The 14,190-nt window shown below is 43.5% G+C and overlaps 1 protein-coding gene across 1 annotated transcript in view; it reads right to left on the minus strand.

Moving 5' to 3' along the window:
• LOC101862358 overlaps positions 1-7,988 on the minus strand; it is a gene marked incomplete in the record, with an annotated part of 10,363 nt that extends 2,375 nt beyond the window's left edge. Inside the window, 4 exon segments of the mRNA XM_013084763.2 lie at positions 221-339; positions 1,114-1,239; positions 2,601-2,828; positions 7,829-7,988. Coding sequence (XP_012940217.1) covers positions 221-339; positions 1,114-1,239; positions 2,601-2,828; positions 7,829-7,849 — 494 coding nt within the window.
• Positions 7,989-14,190: the final 6,202 nt, after the last annotated feature.

The following is a 14,190-nucleotide window of genomic DNA, read 5'->3' on the forward strand; positions in this document are numbered from 1 at the left end:
AGAAACAGAGAGACAGAGAGAGAGAGAGAGAGGCAAACAGACAGACAAGCAAACAGAGAGAGAGAGAAAGAGAGAGAGAGAGACAGAGAGAGAGGGAGAGAGAGAGACAGAGAGACACCGAGAGACACCGAGAGACACCGAGACACCGAGACAGAGAGCAGAAACGAATCACGATCAGATACATGCAGGCAAACATCACTCACTGTCTTCCACTGGTAGAGGGGTATCTCCCACGAGTTGACACATCAGCTTCCCGTAAACTCCCTTTTGTTTCGCAGCGTCAAGAATTCCCTGAGAGGCATCCACAGCATCAATGTTCTTGTACCCGGCTTGATAGACCTAAGATAAATCCCCAAACAAAAACGATCAGAGAAAAAAAGTAAGTGTACAGGTTTAACACCCCTTTTAGTTTTAGCTTTAATAGAGATTTTACGGCGTTCGCAACTGCATAAGGTCATATGAGCGCCAGAAGATTAGAGGTGTTGCAAGAGAGTAACAAACACAAAAAAGAAGAAGAGGAGACAAGGACGATAGATCATAGATGTTTGATAGGAAAGAAGAAGCAAACCACACCGGAGCACCCGCAAACCACTCATGTTTAACACCCCAATCGACACTATCCGTTAGGTTATTTAAGAGCCGAGTCAAATGGGTAGATCGAGAGCTTTGAAAACTTCACAAAACGAACTTATAAACGTTCCGACACGTTTCAGATTCTGAGTGTATTTAATCTATGGACAAGGTCTTCATGAACTGAAACACTGCAGGCACATATACTAGGTCTGCGTTCACCCAGATTGCACAGATGGGGAAAAAAAGGGGGAAAATGTAAGAGTATGCGTTTAACGCCCTATCTACACCATTAGGTTATCTAAGACACGGGACCTCCGAATTCAACCTCCGTATCCGATAGGACTGATCCACATGAGCTTAATGCCTTGAAAACCACATAACGACCAGTTCAAGAACGACCAGTTCAAGAACGAACCAAGAGTGGAGCGCCAGCACGGACGAAATCCATAAATCTAATCACAATCAAAAGGAAAAGGAACCCTCAGTTATGAATAATATGCTAAAAGAAACCAATGAAAAACCAAGGACACACCAACTTACTGTAAGTCCAGACAGTCCCGAGCCGGCGCCAATGTCGATGATTTTGATGTCAAACCTGTCTCCTATCAACGCACTCACAGACTTGGCCAGTTGGGTTGGGCCTCCGAAATTGAGCGCCTCCATGTACTGTGCAGAATTCAAAGTATTTTCATATTAAACTCCGCAAGGTGACATTAACTATACATACTATTTATAGATTTTTTTTTCGTATTGATTGTGAATGAGGGTTCCAGTGGCCGAGAAACTAGTTCAGACCCAAAAATACTCATAGCGAGAAGAAAGAGTCGGTGGCACAGGGTTTAGATGGGTGATCACTGGGGTGTCTCCTAAAGCTAAACAAGATAACCCTAGCTAAAAAAAAAAATAAAGCAGGGCACAGCATAGTGGAGACCAGCAATGGCATGTTTGTAAAATTGTCTGCATTGGTGTGATAGTATGTATTTGATATTCTTTGTATGTATAGGTGTGTGTTTAAAAATTTATTTAGGTGTGTATGTTTGTCATTTTGACACAAATCTCCCCACTGGGATCAATAAAGAGAAATTTGATTAATTTATATCAATGATTTATCGCTCAATAGAATTTTTTTTGAATATTTAGGAGGGCTGCGTCGAAACTGCTTGTTACTCAATGCCAACCCGGGCTAAGTGGGGTACAGGTTGTACAACGTCGTCCCAGAATAAGGATGGATATTATTATATACTCCAAGTATAACATTTCTCCAACGAACTCATGTCTTCTGCGAGAAAGGATGATGAGTGTAATCATTCCTGTAGGTAGTGTATACACCAGAGATAGTTTCACTTTACATATACATTTTTAAAAAATCCTTAAAACAATGACACAGATTACACGTTATCCAACCGTCGTTGAAGGCTGGTGACTATAAATAAATTACTGATGATGAGGGTCCAACCGTTGTTACCTGCTTGTGCCCATGACACAAAAATGACCATGTAACGTACATGTTGCCCTTTTTAAAAATCCACATCGATACGATTTAGATCATTTAGGAAGCAGGCTTTCGACCCTGCCCGTCAGGGCCACCCGAACTGAAAGAAAGAAAGACTGAGATACTCATAAAAATCCGCCCCATTCTGGAATCTAACTCAAGTCTTCTGCGTGCGACAGCGAAGCGCCTAATTACACCACAGATGCTATTTACCTTTTAAGGTCGTAGCGGGCACAAATGATCGACAGCAGACCAATGACCAAGTTGTGGCACATTTCGAACTTTCCAACACAAATCAGGAACACGAATCTGCATAGATCTATATCATAGTTTGCGTGTTGTAGATGCTTTTTAAAATTAAAGATAAAGAAAAATGTAGTTGAAACAATACATGCCGTAGTTCTGTTTCTTTTTTTAAGTGCCCCAAAAGTGCGTCTTCAAGCGAAAATGTGTGGGCTCAAAGAGTTAAAGTGGCCAGCAGATATATGTATCAACAGAAGCAAAAAACAAAAAACAAAAAGAAACAAATCCAAACCTGGTCATACTTGTCCGCTGTGTCGTCATATAGCTTAGCGGTTGACTCGGCTCCTTGACCTTTCTGTAAGTAAGCGCCAACAGCGGCCAAGGCATCTTCTCGTGTGGGTTTTGTATCGGCCATTTTCAGATGGGACGAGGACAGAAGTCTTTTGGTCAGATGAGTCTGTTGGACAACTCTTGTCTGAAAGACACTCCGCTGATACCTCGATATAATCCTGAGGAACTTCTGTAGAGAGAATGTAATGATAATAAATAAATAACATATTTTGTTAGAGCATATATCCCCGCATGACAGCAAGCTCTACGCACTTTATACCTATATTATTACTGTACCTCAGCAGACCCTAGAACACTCAGAAACATTCTTGGCTTTCCCGGAAACATACAGTGCAAGTATCTGATTAACCGCTCAAACACAAATGGAGTTATTTCGCTGTCTATAGTTCTATGTAGCAATGATAACCTCTTTTGTAGTATTATGTTCACAGCCCAAGCCAAGCGCTGGTAAAGGTGGCCTTTATTCTCAAGATTTGAATTGAATATGGTGTAAAATTGACGCTAATTGTATAGTCACGTGATAGTGTTGTCACATTGCAGGGACGTCAAAGGCTTCTGTTCTTTTTCTTTATCGCACGAGACTTGCTGTTCACTCGGGAGGACAACGCTTGCCGATGTGACTACAAGCAATCCCAGCAGATGAACACGGGCGTGGAGAGGTCAGCCAACACTGACCAGAACGAAAGGTGCAGCAAAATATTTGCTCTGTCTGTGTCTCCTACTGTCTCGGTGAAACACGTGTTTTGGATGAGAATTTGAGTTCAACAGGTCCAGGATTTCGTCATTCTCGTCGACTTCGACCTGGTGGATGAAGCTTTGACGTGCTTTCATCGGGACCTATTACAGGCTGTCTCAAAACTCGCCGGACTGCACTGCTGTGTGTTTGTTTACAAAAGAAATCGGGCTGCACTGTTCTCAAAACAGCACATCTAGTTGGTTTCGAACCCTTCAATATTCGTTCACGTATGTGGGTTGACAACGTATAGAAATGGATAAATATGTCGTTCAACTAAACCATTGTAAATGTAAAAGGGTATAGGTTTATCACCCCAATGAGAACTAGCGGGATCCGAACTAACGATTATTGATATTTAAGAGGCGGGACCTCCAAATTTAATGTCCGTCTCTGACAGAACCGAGCCAAACAAGTTGAGAGTTTTGAAAACTCCACAAAACGACACCACTTCAAGAACGCCAGTCTGGGATTCGAACCAGGTCCATCCTCTCCGCTGTCCAGCACGATACCAACTAAGCTAACGAAGCACTTTAAACCAATATAGAGCAATGGAGTCTGGTGATTTGGAGACACCCTGTAATACATAAGGATCGTCCATGTGTGGCCAACCCGCATCCATGTAAATTGCTTGCAAACGTCAGTGACACGCCGACGAGATCTGAATGGTAGCCGAGTTCAATCTCATACTCTGCGGGTTAAATTATTGCTCGCCATGTAAAAATCTTGCACGCACCGTCGGGAGTTACTCAAGGACAGCGCGCAAAAGTAGACACGACGAGCACGCACCGTGACACGGCGATCTTTGCGCCTTTACCATAAACGCACAGCACACAGTCTATGCCTCATTCACTACTCAGCTGCAAAACGATCTACATCTACGCTGGTTATCTACAAATCGACCATTTACTAACGTTATTATGCCTCCGAAAAAAGTCTACGAGAATTGCTGCTGCAGCTGCTGATGCTCCACCTTCTGTAGATACCAGTCTGCACACACCAAACCCTTATTAACGTGTGCCGAGCTCTGCTGTCTAGCCTGCCTTCGTGAGACTTCAGGATACTTCTGTACCTGTGGTTTTATGCACCCCGCATAATTTTGCAAAATTTGATCATTTTTTGCATAATTTCTGATTATTTTCCTTTGCCATTCTTTGTTAAAATTAACAGAATCGCATAATTTCACATTTTTGGGCTCAGTTTGCGTAATTTCTGAATTTGTTTTTCATAAAACTGCGGGCACAGATACTTCTGCTGCTGCTGTTCCCAGTCGTGCTCCTGCTGCTTTTGAAAAAGAACCCAGAACGTCGTCTACTCCAAGATCTGCATCTCCGGAATGAGCTCAAACATTTTGCCCCCCCCCCCCATAAATATGATTTATAACATTGCACACCGACTAACTCGGCGACGGTCAGCATGGTCGGCGAGTTTGTCCACCACGTTTCTTGGCTCTGTAAGTGGCCAGGATTCAAACTAATTGCTCGGCAAGACGCTTGGCGAGACGCTTGGCGAGATACTCGGCATGATGCTTGCCGTCCTAAATTATTGCTCGGCAAGCGTCTCCCCGAGGGCTCGGCTACACAATGATGTCAACAGTCATGGCCAGATGCTCATCACGATTAAACCCGAATTTGGCATTATTTTATCGAGAATAACTCATAGACTCTTCTCCTGTATGTGTGAACCCCGCTTAAGGTAAAGAACAGCAAAGGGTGGGCATTCTCGGACAAGGGCGAAAAATCTCGGAGGGCCCGTGTGCAAGTTGCGCACGTTAAAGATCCATTGGTGGTCTAAAATCGATAAGAGTAGGCTTCGGCCGCCACCCGGGTAAAATTCAAAATTTCATACCAGCTGAAAATATTAGGTGTGTCCCGCGCGCTCATATGACCTTATGCAGTTGCGAGCGCCGTAAAACACTTTACAAATACAAACAACAACAAAGGGTGGGCATTTTCTTAACTCACATGGAAACGTCCTGTCGACAGTAATAGGAGAAAATCTACAAGCTTGCACTGAAATGGTGGGGCAGGGCGTATTTAGTATAGATCAACAAGAACTCATGGGGAGCAAGGTGGGAGCTAAGATTGTTCATGCACATGGGGGCGCGCCGGCCATGCCTTTAAGAACAAAAAGGGACCTGTGTCTGACTCGTGTGACGTCACTGCCGTAAGCTTCAGTCTTTGTTCGTTTTGGTAAGTGTTTTTCGGCACTCGCAACTGCATAAGGTCATTTGAGTGCGCGGGACAAATTACACATTTTTAGTTTTGTAGGAATTGATTTTTTAATTTTACCCGGGTAGCGGCCGAAGTCTACTCTTATCAGTTTTGGACCAACAAGGGATCTTTAACGTGCGCGACTTGCACACAGGACCTCCGAGATTTTTCGGCGTTATCCGAGAAGGCTAATAATTAAATTAAACGAGAAGGCTATGTGTTAGATCTTACCTACCCAAAGATCAAGGGTGTGGCTGAAAGGCCGAAAGACAGCGATAAGAAGGAGCCAAGGGGTAGCAGTAGAACGGCTGCAGAAAGAGTCAGGATCGAGACCAGAAAAGGGGGCAAAAGCCGGTTGTTGTTGTTTTTTTCTTTGGGGGGGGGGAGGGGGGGGGGTGACGGGAAGGTGGAGACGAAAGAAGACGACAGAACATGGTTAGATGGTTAGAGAGCAGGAAAGGAGGTGTAAGGAGAAAGTTCTGGAGAATAAAATTTCTGTTGCTGTTAGGTTTCGAACCCAGGACCTGTTAAATGAAAGGCAACCATCGTAACCTCTTGACCATGAGAAGCCCCTGAGCTCCAGTCTTGACATAATAACTATAACTTCTTTGGTCTACAGAGGAATGCTACAATTCATTTTGACTCGGCAGATCAGACAGAGAGGACGACCGGCCAAACAAATTGTATTCCGACGTCGGTGGTATAGTGTTTAGGCGCTTCATTGTCGTGCGCATGAGTCCCGAGTTAGATTCACGAGTGGGAAGACATTTTTATCGAGTATCTTTCGGTCTTTCGGCTGGGATGTTGCATCCTTCAAAGCCAGGGTTAGCCCTGACAGGCAGAGGCAGAAGCACGCCTCCTAAATGATCTGAAAAGTGTAGACGAGGGCGTAAGAACACCTACATTGACAAAAAAATCTCACTTCAGCTTTTTAATACTTTTTTTCCACACGAAATTTGGCCATCGTGACTTGTGAGGACGTAGGTGATGCGTGCCTTTAAAAAGATATTATTGTTGTACTCGTGGCCTTCTGAACTTTACTTTTCTGAAACGTTGAGGTTTTTAAAAAATCAATATTTCTGTACACACATTCTAGTTCGTGAAAAGTATTGTCAGAACAGACCTACACTCGGATTCTTTACCTTCTGGTGTGCTGGTGGGGTTTCAGGTATGAGAAAAAATGTAGCGACACAGACTTCAATGTATTTCAACTATAATTTTTGTCATTCATGCTCAGGCCCTAAATATCTCTTCTTAAATGAATTCATATTGGGATTTAGCTCCAAATTTTTCAAAATATTACGCAAGTTTAACATTCAAGCGGTTGACAGTATCAGAACACAATTACTTAAAAAAGATTTTTTTTTAAAAACGGGACCACAGTGAGGTGTTGACTTTATGCAAGTTGACTTTATCCGGATTCCACAGTGTCTGTAATTGCTGATCATTATGCTTCAAACAAAAACGTATGTGTCATTTTACCACTTAAACAGCACCCGTGTAATGAAAATTAGACAACCAGTTTATAAAGTGCGAGATGGCATATTCATACTTGCCACTCGAGGGCCTACTGATGTATCGCCCCGGCATATTATAATGCCGTGTTACCGCTCTACATGAATAGTCAGATCTAACTCTCTTTTTATGTGCTTGTTCAAAGATAAATTTGTAGTCATAAATGTTTTCCCTGTTATTTTTTCTCCTCACAAAAGTGAAATATTACATTGGTTCAAGACTCCCACCCCTGTTTTCTCACAATTTTCTTACAGGAGCCAAAGATCCCCCTCCCTTCCCTTTCCAGGCGGAAGATTATATTTGCACGTCCCCTTACTTCTTCTACATAAACTGGTTTCGGTGTGTAGAATAAAGTAGAGCTAAAAATATATTCATATGGATCTAGATCTAGATCTAGATGTAAGTACAGTGCATAGGTCATGAAACCTCACCCGACACACGAAACGAACCGAAACTAAGGAAGATATTCAGAGGTGTCTGTCAGAAACTCTTAAATAACTACCGGGTTCTGAGTACATCCATAGATACAAATTAGAAGATCATTTAGATCTAGACTAGGTCAGGCGAGCACAGGGCAACTAGCTGCACCAGTTTTGTCGCGTCAGTGTAAACACTTAGGTTCTATATATTTTTAATAGAGAAGCATCACATGCACAAGCAATTTCGGTTTCTGGTGACAGAAAAGTTTTGTATTATATCACAACTTACCGGTAGCCCGTTGTTGCTCATGGCTCTGAATCTCTGTGTTACACTCACTAAATTGAAACGAGAAGCACAGCTGTTGTTGCCATGTAGTATGTAGCCTAGATCTACACGCCTTGCCTCGGGAGGTGTGCTTCGACCCTGCCTGTCAAGGCCAAGCCGGGCTGAGCGGTTACAAATGGATCCCAGCCGAGACTGACAGCATGGCTCTCTCGATCCCAGCAGAGCAGAAAAACCGTCACGGCTCGTGCACACCAAACATCCACGTTCATGTGGCTTCGTGCATGGGGGTGGCAACACCCCCCAAAGTCAAAATTCGGCCCAAAATTATGGGATTTGAGTTGTAGGCATTTTTAGCTACCTCAGCCTCTCCTACAACTACGAGGGCTGTCCCACGGAAAACCGGAATTTGGCTGTAATTTGAAAACTATTCAATATTTTCACATTCTGTAAACGCACACTTGTAAAACAATCATTTAGAAATTTCCCGATTGAGCACCATGAGCATCGCACAAACCAAACGAGCACAGCAGTTCTCAAAAGATGGCTATCCCCTTGGAAAATTGGTCAAGGGTAGAAGTGAGGTCTGTCATTCGGTTTCTGACCACAAAAGGTCTTAAACCTCTAGAAATACACACTGAAATAAAGTCAGTTTATGGGGAGAAAGTAATGGCAAAGTCACAGGTATATGAGCGATGTAGTAATTTCAAAGCCGGGCACTCCGATATCAATGACAAAGTTTACCCAGGATCTTGTTTTTCTGCCAAGACTGGGGACAACAAGAGTCACGTTAACGAACTTATTCAAACAGACAGGCGCCTAAAAATTCGCGAAATTTGCGAGTCGCTAAACATTTCAAAGTCGACTGTCTATAGGATAGAGTTTGATGAGCTGCACTATTGAAAGGTCTCTGCTTGATGGGTTGGGGCCGAAAAAGACTAGCGGGGTCATTTTGCAGCATGGCCACACAACGCCACACACCGCAAAGACTGGTTCCAAAGGTTCGGCTAGGAAGTTCTACTACACCCCCCTCACAGCCCTGACTTGGCCCTGTCAGATTATCACCTTTTTGAACCAATGAAACGCCATATTTCCGGACAGCGATTCACCGATGACGAAGACCTCGTGGAAGCCGTGAACGATTGGTTGAAATCCCTTGACGAAAGATTCTTCAGGGAGGGTATCTTCTCCCAGATCCAGCGATGGGAAAAATGTGTCCAGCGGGATGGTGATTACATTGAGAAATAAAGCACATGTTGAGGTATGATGTGTTACAGTTTTATTATAATAGGACAAAGATTTTTGCTTTTACGGACCTTTTCCGGTTTTCCGTGGGACAGCCCTCGTATTTCATCGCATAAGTACCCCCCAAAAGCCGTATTTTATTCCCATACCGGGCTTGCTTGTCACCACCATTTTCTCATAAAGTAAGTGTTTTATTTTTCTTTATCGGCCGTTTTCTCAAAACGCGATTTTTGTCTATACTTTTTTAAATAATTCAATCATTTTTCTTCCTATCTTCATGAAACTTTCACAGAATGAAGAGATGATGTAATACTAAAGATCTGTCTCTTGAAGTTTTGATATATATGGAATAGATTTTTGTTGGTGGTGTCTGGAGTGTGGATTTTTACGGATTTTTTGCTAACTTGAATACTAGATCTAGATCTACCTCAGGAAAAAATTCATTAAAAATTTTCTATTTTATTTAAGACAAAAACGACAGACAAATTTTTAGATCTAATATTTGTGAACACGCATGCAAAAAACCCCCCAATCAATTTCCAAGAGCGATAAGTGCGATATTCATTACGTAAGACATGTCAACAAAATCAAATATGGCCGCCGTAACCATGGAAACGAAACTTTTCTCAAATTTGATTGCGGATTTTTAGACTCCTTACTATGCTTGTTATATGTATGAAATTTGGTAAAATTCGGTCCCGTAATAAGCGAAATAGCCTTCAGGTGTAGCCCCCCCCCCCCCCTTAACGCACAAACGTGTGCACATTTACACCTATGACCTATCATCCGTCTGTCTAGTCGTGGGTTACCGTGCGTGTTTTATATCAATATGGAAATGAGGACTGAGTAGCGAATCGATCAAGGAGGTTACAGTACAGTTGTTTTAAGCTCCTTGGTATGGTTGCCTCGTGGTCCTCGTGGTAAGTTGACTCAGTGAGTGAGCGGTCGGTCACGACACGAGAGCAGACGGATGAAATTTTATGGCTGCCACGAAACTCACCACACGCACGAACGACAACTACTCCTACCGCATGAACACAAACAGTTGGTGGGAACACACAAAGTATTTCGTGCGTTTCACATACGATACCCTGTCCCCGCTGTTTTATGCATTAAAAAAATATGAAATTATACCAACTGAGTCAAAAAAAATTTGAAATTATGCGATTCTGTTAATTTTAAACAAAGAATGATCAAGGAAAATAATCAGAAATTATGCAAAAAATGATCAAATTTTGCTCCATTATGCGGGGTGCATAAAACCTCGGGGACTGGATACCACACGAACGCGGATGTTTGGTGAGAACGAACCGTTACTCAATTAATAGAAGGGGAAAAAACCTCTCCCTATCTCGGGTCTCCACCCGCGACCGTGCAACGCCTGGCCGCTACACCATAGACGTCAGAAAGGGCTCTCGTGGTCTAGAGGTTCGGTGTTCGTCTCTGATTCAACAAGCCCCGGGTTCAAAACCTGACAACGATGGGCATATTCTTCTCTAAAAAAACGTTCTCCTTTTACCCTCTTTTCTGCTCTCTAACCATGTTTTGTCGTCTGCTTTCGTCTCTACTTTCTGTTTGCCACCTCCTAGGGGCTCCTGGCTCTTTCTGCTGCCTTTCTACTGCTATTTCCTGGCTCCTTTCTACTGCTGTCTTTCAGCCATACCTGTGACCTTAGGTAAGATCGAACACCTTTCTCGGATAAGGGCGAAAATATCTCGGATGTCCCAAGTGCAAGTTGCGCATGTTAAACATCTCTTGGTGGTGCTACATTCGATAAGAGTAGGCCTTGGCTGCCACCTGGGCAAAATTCAAATATATTTTTTACCAACTGATAATGTTTAAATGTGACCGTATGCAGTTGCAAGCGCCGTAAAACACTTACATAAATAAATAAATAAATATATAAATAAATAAATAAAAACAAAATAAAATAAATAACGCAGACGCCAGACTTCAATAACAGTGAGGGCCTACTATTACAGGTACAAGTTCACAAACTAAAATGGTACATACCAAAGTGCAGTCCTAAAGCTCACAAAAGGTTTAAGTTTTAAGGTCGATATGGAGCAGTTTATATAGAAGGTGTGATAATACATTATGACCTTTGTCTGTTCGTCACAGCCACCTCCAGGTCATCTTGGCCCTTACACAAAACATTTTTTGAAGGCCAAAGTTCTGGAAATTTAGGCTCCAAATGAGCGCGTCACTGCTCTACTCTGATACATTGGGGTCAAAGAGGGGATGCAAATAACATCATACATTTTATATCGCGTGGATTGTGTGTGTGTGTGTGTGTGTGTGTGTGTGTGTGTGTGTGTGTGTGTGTGTGTGTGTGTGTGTGTGTTCGTGAAATAGAGAGAGAGAGAGAGAGAGAGAGAGAGAGAGAGAGAGAGAGAGAGAGAGAGAGAGAGAGAGAGAGAGAGGAAGTGTGTGTGTGTGTGTGTGTGTGTATGTGTGTGTGTGTGTTAGAGAGAGAGAGAGAGAGAGAGAGAGAGAGAGAGAGAGAGAGAGAGAGAGAGTGGTGTGTGTGTGTTTGTGTGTGTGTGTGTGAGTGTATGTGAGTTTGAGTGAGTGTGTGGTTGTGTGTGTGTGTGTGTGTGTCTGTGTGTGTGTGTGTGTGAGTGTGTGTGTGTGTGTGTGTGTGTGTGTGTTTATGTGAGTAGTATAAAGAGCCTGGGATTACTCCGCGGGAATGCGGACTTATAAAATGTATTGGTACATGTACCGAAAGAAGTTTAGTCAAAGAGTGAGTTGGGCTTGGGAAAATGCATTGGTTGTGAAGTAGGTGAGCGGTGAAGAATCTAGAGTGAGTTGGACTTTAAAAGTCTGATGTTGATCCGACCCGAACAAAAATGATTTGCTATTAAGAATTTTAAAAAAACCCTACAAAACAAAACAAAAATAAAACACGAAAAAACAACAACGAAAAACTTTCTGTTTCTCAGTTGTGAGAAGACAGTTTAGTGAAGGAAGTCCTGTCTTCGGAATAAGCTTCCAGTGTTGAAAGTGAAAAGGGCACTAAAACAACAGGTTTTTTTTGTTGTTGCAATCACGATATGACCGTCATCAGTCCATGTGCCACAAATGATTCAGATAGATAAGTCCTTCGGAGGCCAAAGGATGAGTGTGCGTGATGGAATTTCCACAAATAATTTTGTCTTGTGTGTATATAGATCCAGTGATATGGAATCATCACCAAGTGCTCTTAGAAAAAAAATCGGCGTTCATAAACTCGCCCGAAAAAGTCAAGGAACAGCTTATGTTTTCACCTGTCAAATTTAAACTTCAATATCTCACAAACCCGTTAAGATCAGTCAACCAAACTTGGCACACGCACTGACGACTAGACACAGTTTGCCTGTACAGCAAATTTGCCCGCACTAGCTTCACATTGACGGCGCAGGGCATTCTGAAACACAGTCGAAAAATCATGAAAAATGGGCTAAATTTCTCTGCTTCAGCAACATTGGCATAGGGACTGTTAGCTAAAACTAAGCTTGGCACGTGCTAAACAGATGTCTTAGCTGCGATTATTGTTCCCTTACAACCCTTTATAAGGCAGCGATTTTCAGCCACGCTTCATTACAACACGATGGTCCAACGACGCTCGCTGCCTGATGTCGACAGAGGACGAGTCCTTGCCTGGCTCCAAGATGGCTCCACGTTCCCAATTGTTGCACATCGACTTGGGGTGTCCCCACCAGTCATAAGGAGGCTGAAAGAACGATGACGAGCGACCGGAAGGGTCCAGGACAGGCCTCAACCAGGGTGCCATGTTTGACCAACGACAGCATCGACCGGTTCATCGTCAGACAGGCTGTGATGTCACGAACCACTACTTCAAACGACACCAGGGACCAACTACGGGTGACTGCCAATGTCCAAGAGAGCGAGCAGACGGTAAGGAACTGTAACCATAGAGCCAAGTTCGCTTCTCGTGTCCCTGCCAGGCGCCCAAGGCACACGCTGCCCCACAAAGCAGCTGGTCGGGCGTGGTCTGCTCACCATTCACAGTGGACACAATGTCAGTGGGACCAGGTAGTCTTCTCGGACGAATCCAGATTCAACCTGCTGCACCTAGACAGGCGAGCCCACGTCTGGAGGCGCCGAGGAGAGCTGTTCCACCCTGAGTGCATCCAGCATGTGGCGCCCTACGGTGGAGGGCCCGTTCTGGTGTGGGGAGGCTTCTCAGCTCACCACAAGACCCCATGTACCATATACAGGGCAATTTGACCGCGGCAAGGTACAGGAAGGAAATCCTGCGTCCCCCTTGCTGTTTCTCTCCTGCAACAGATTGGACCCCAGGCTGTACTGCAGGACGACAACGCCACGCAACATCGCGCACGCATCGTTGGGGACTTCCTGCAGCAGCGAGCTGCCACCCGCATGGACTGACCAGCTTGTAGTCCAGATTTGAACCCAATAGAGAACATTTGGGATCCCATTGACCGGTGGATAAGAGACAACCACCCTCCTGCACAAAACGTTAAGCAACTCTTGGCTACCTCGTCCAGGAGGGGCAGAACCTACTGCAACAAGTCCTCCGAAGGCATGTCCTGTCCATACGTCGACGCTGTGCCGAGTGTTTGATCAAACCGGGTGGCAGTACCCACTATTGACCATGTTCATGAAGAACTATGGCTGTTCAGACTTTTGAAATCCGACCAGTGTGACTTAAACTCATTTTACACGAACTTCTCGTTTTTGTTGAAATCTGAAATTGTACACACGTAATCTAAAGAGTCGAAAGCAACTTTTTGGAAAAAATGAATAAATTTGGTTAAACTGTTCTTAAGTTATCTTTCTTTGAAATTTTGTTCCTTGACTTTTTTGTGCGAGTTTAGTTTCCCATTCATTCCTTTCCTGAGATGCTAAAAAATTACTATGTACATGTATCAGATTTGCCGATTTTCCAGATGAATCTAGAAATCCCGATTCCTGAAACTGTACTGTTTCCACCTGACTTCAGGTTGATGGTGGCGAAAACAATCTTAATACAAAATGAAAGTACAATGTATTAGACAATGTGATCCGTTTCCACGGGTCCTAAAAGTTTAGGAATTTTTTCTCCGTTGCTAGTCATATTCTACCGATGCAGGAAAAAGGGAAATGAAATCACCAAA

Source organism: Aplysia californica, unplaced genomic scaffold, assembly GCF_000002075.1.
Source record: "Aplysia californica isolate F4 #8 unplaced genomic scaffold, AplCal3.0 scaffold00316, whole genome shotgun sequence".
In the NCBI taxonomy this organism is placed as follows: domain Eukaryota; kingdom Metazoa; phylum Mollusca; class Gastropoda; order Aplysiida; family Aplysiidae; genus Aplysia; species Aplysia californica.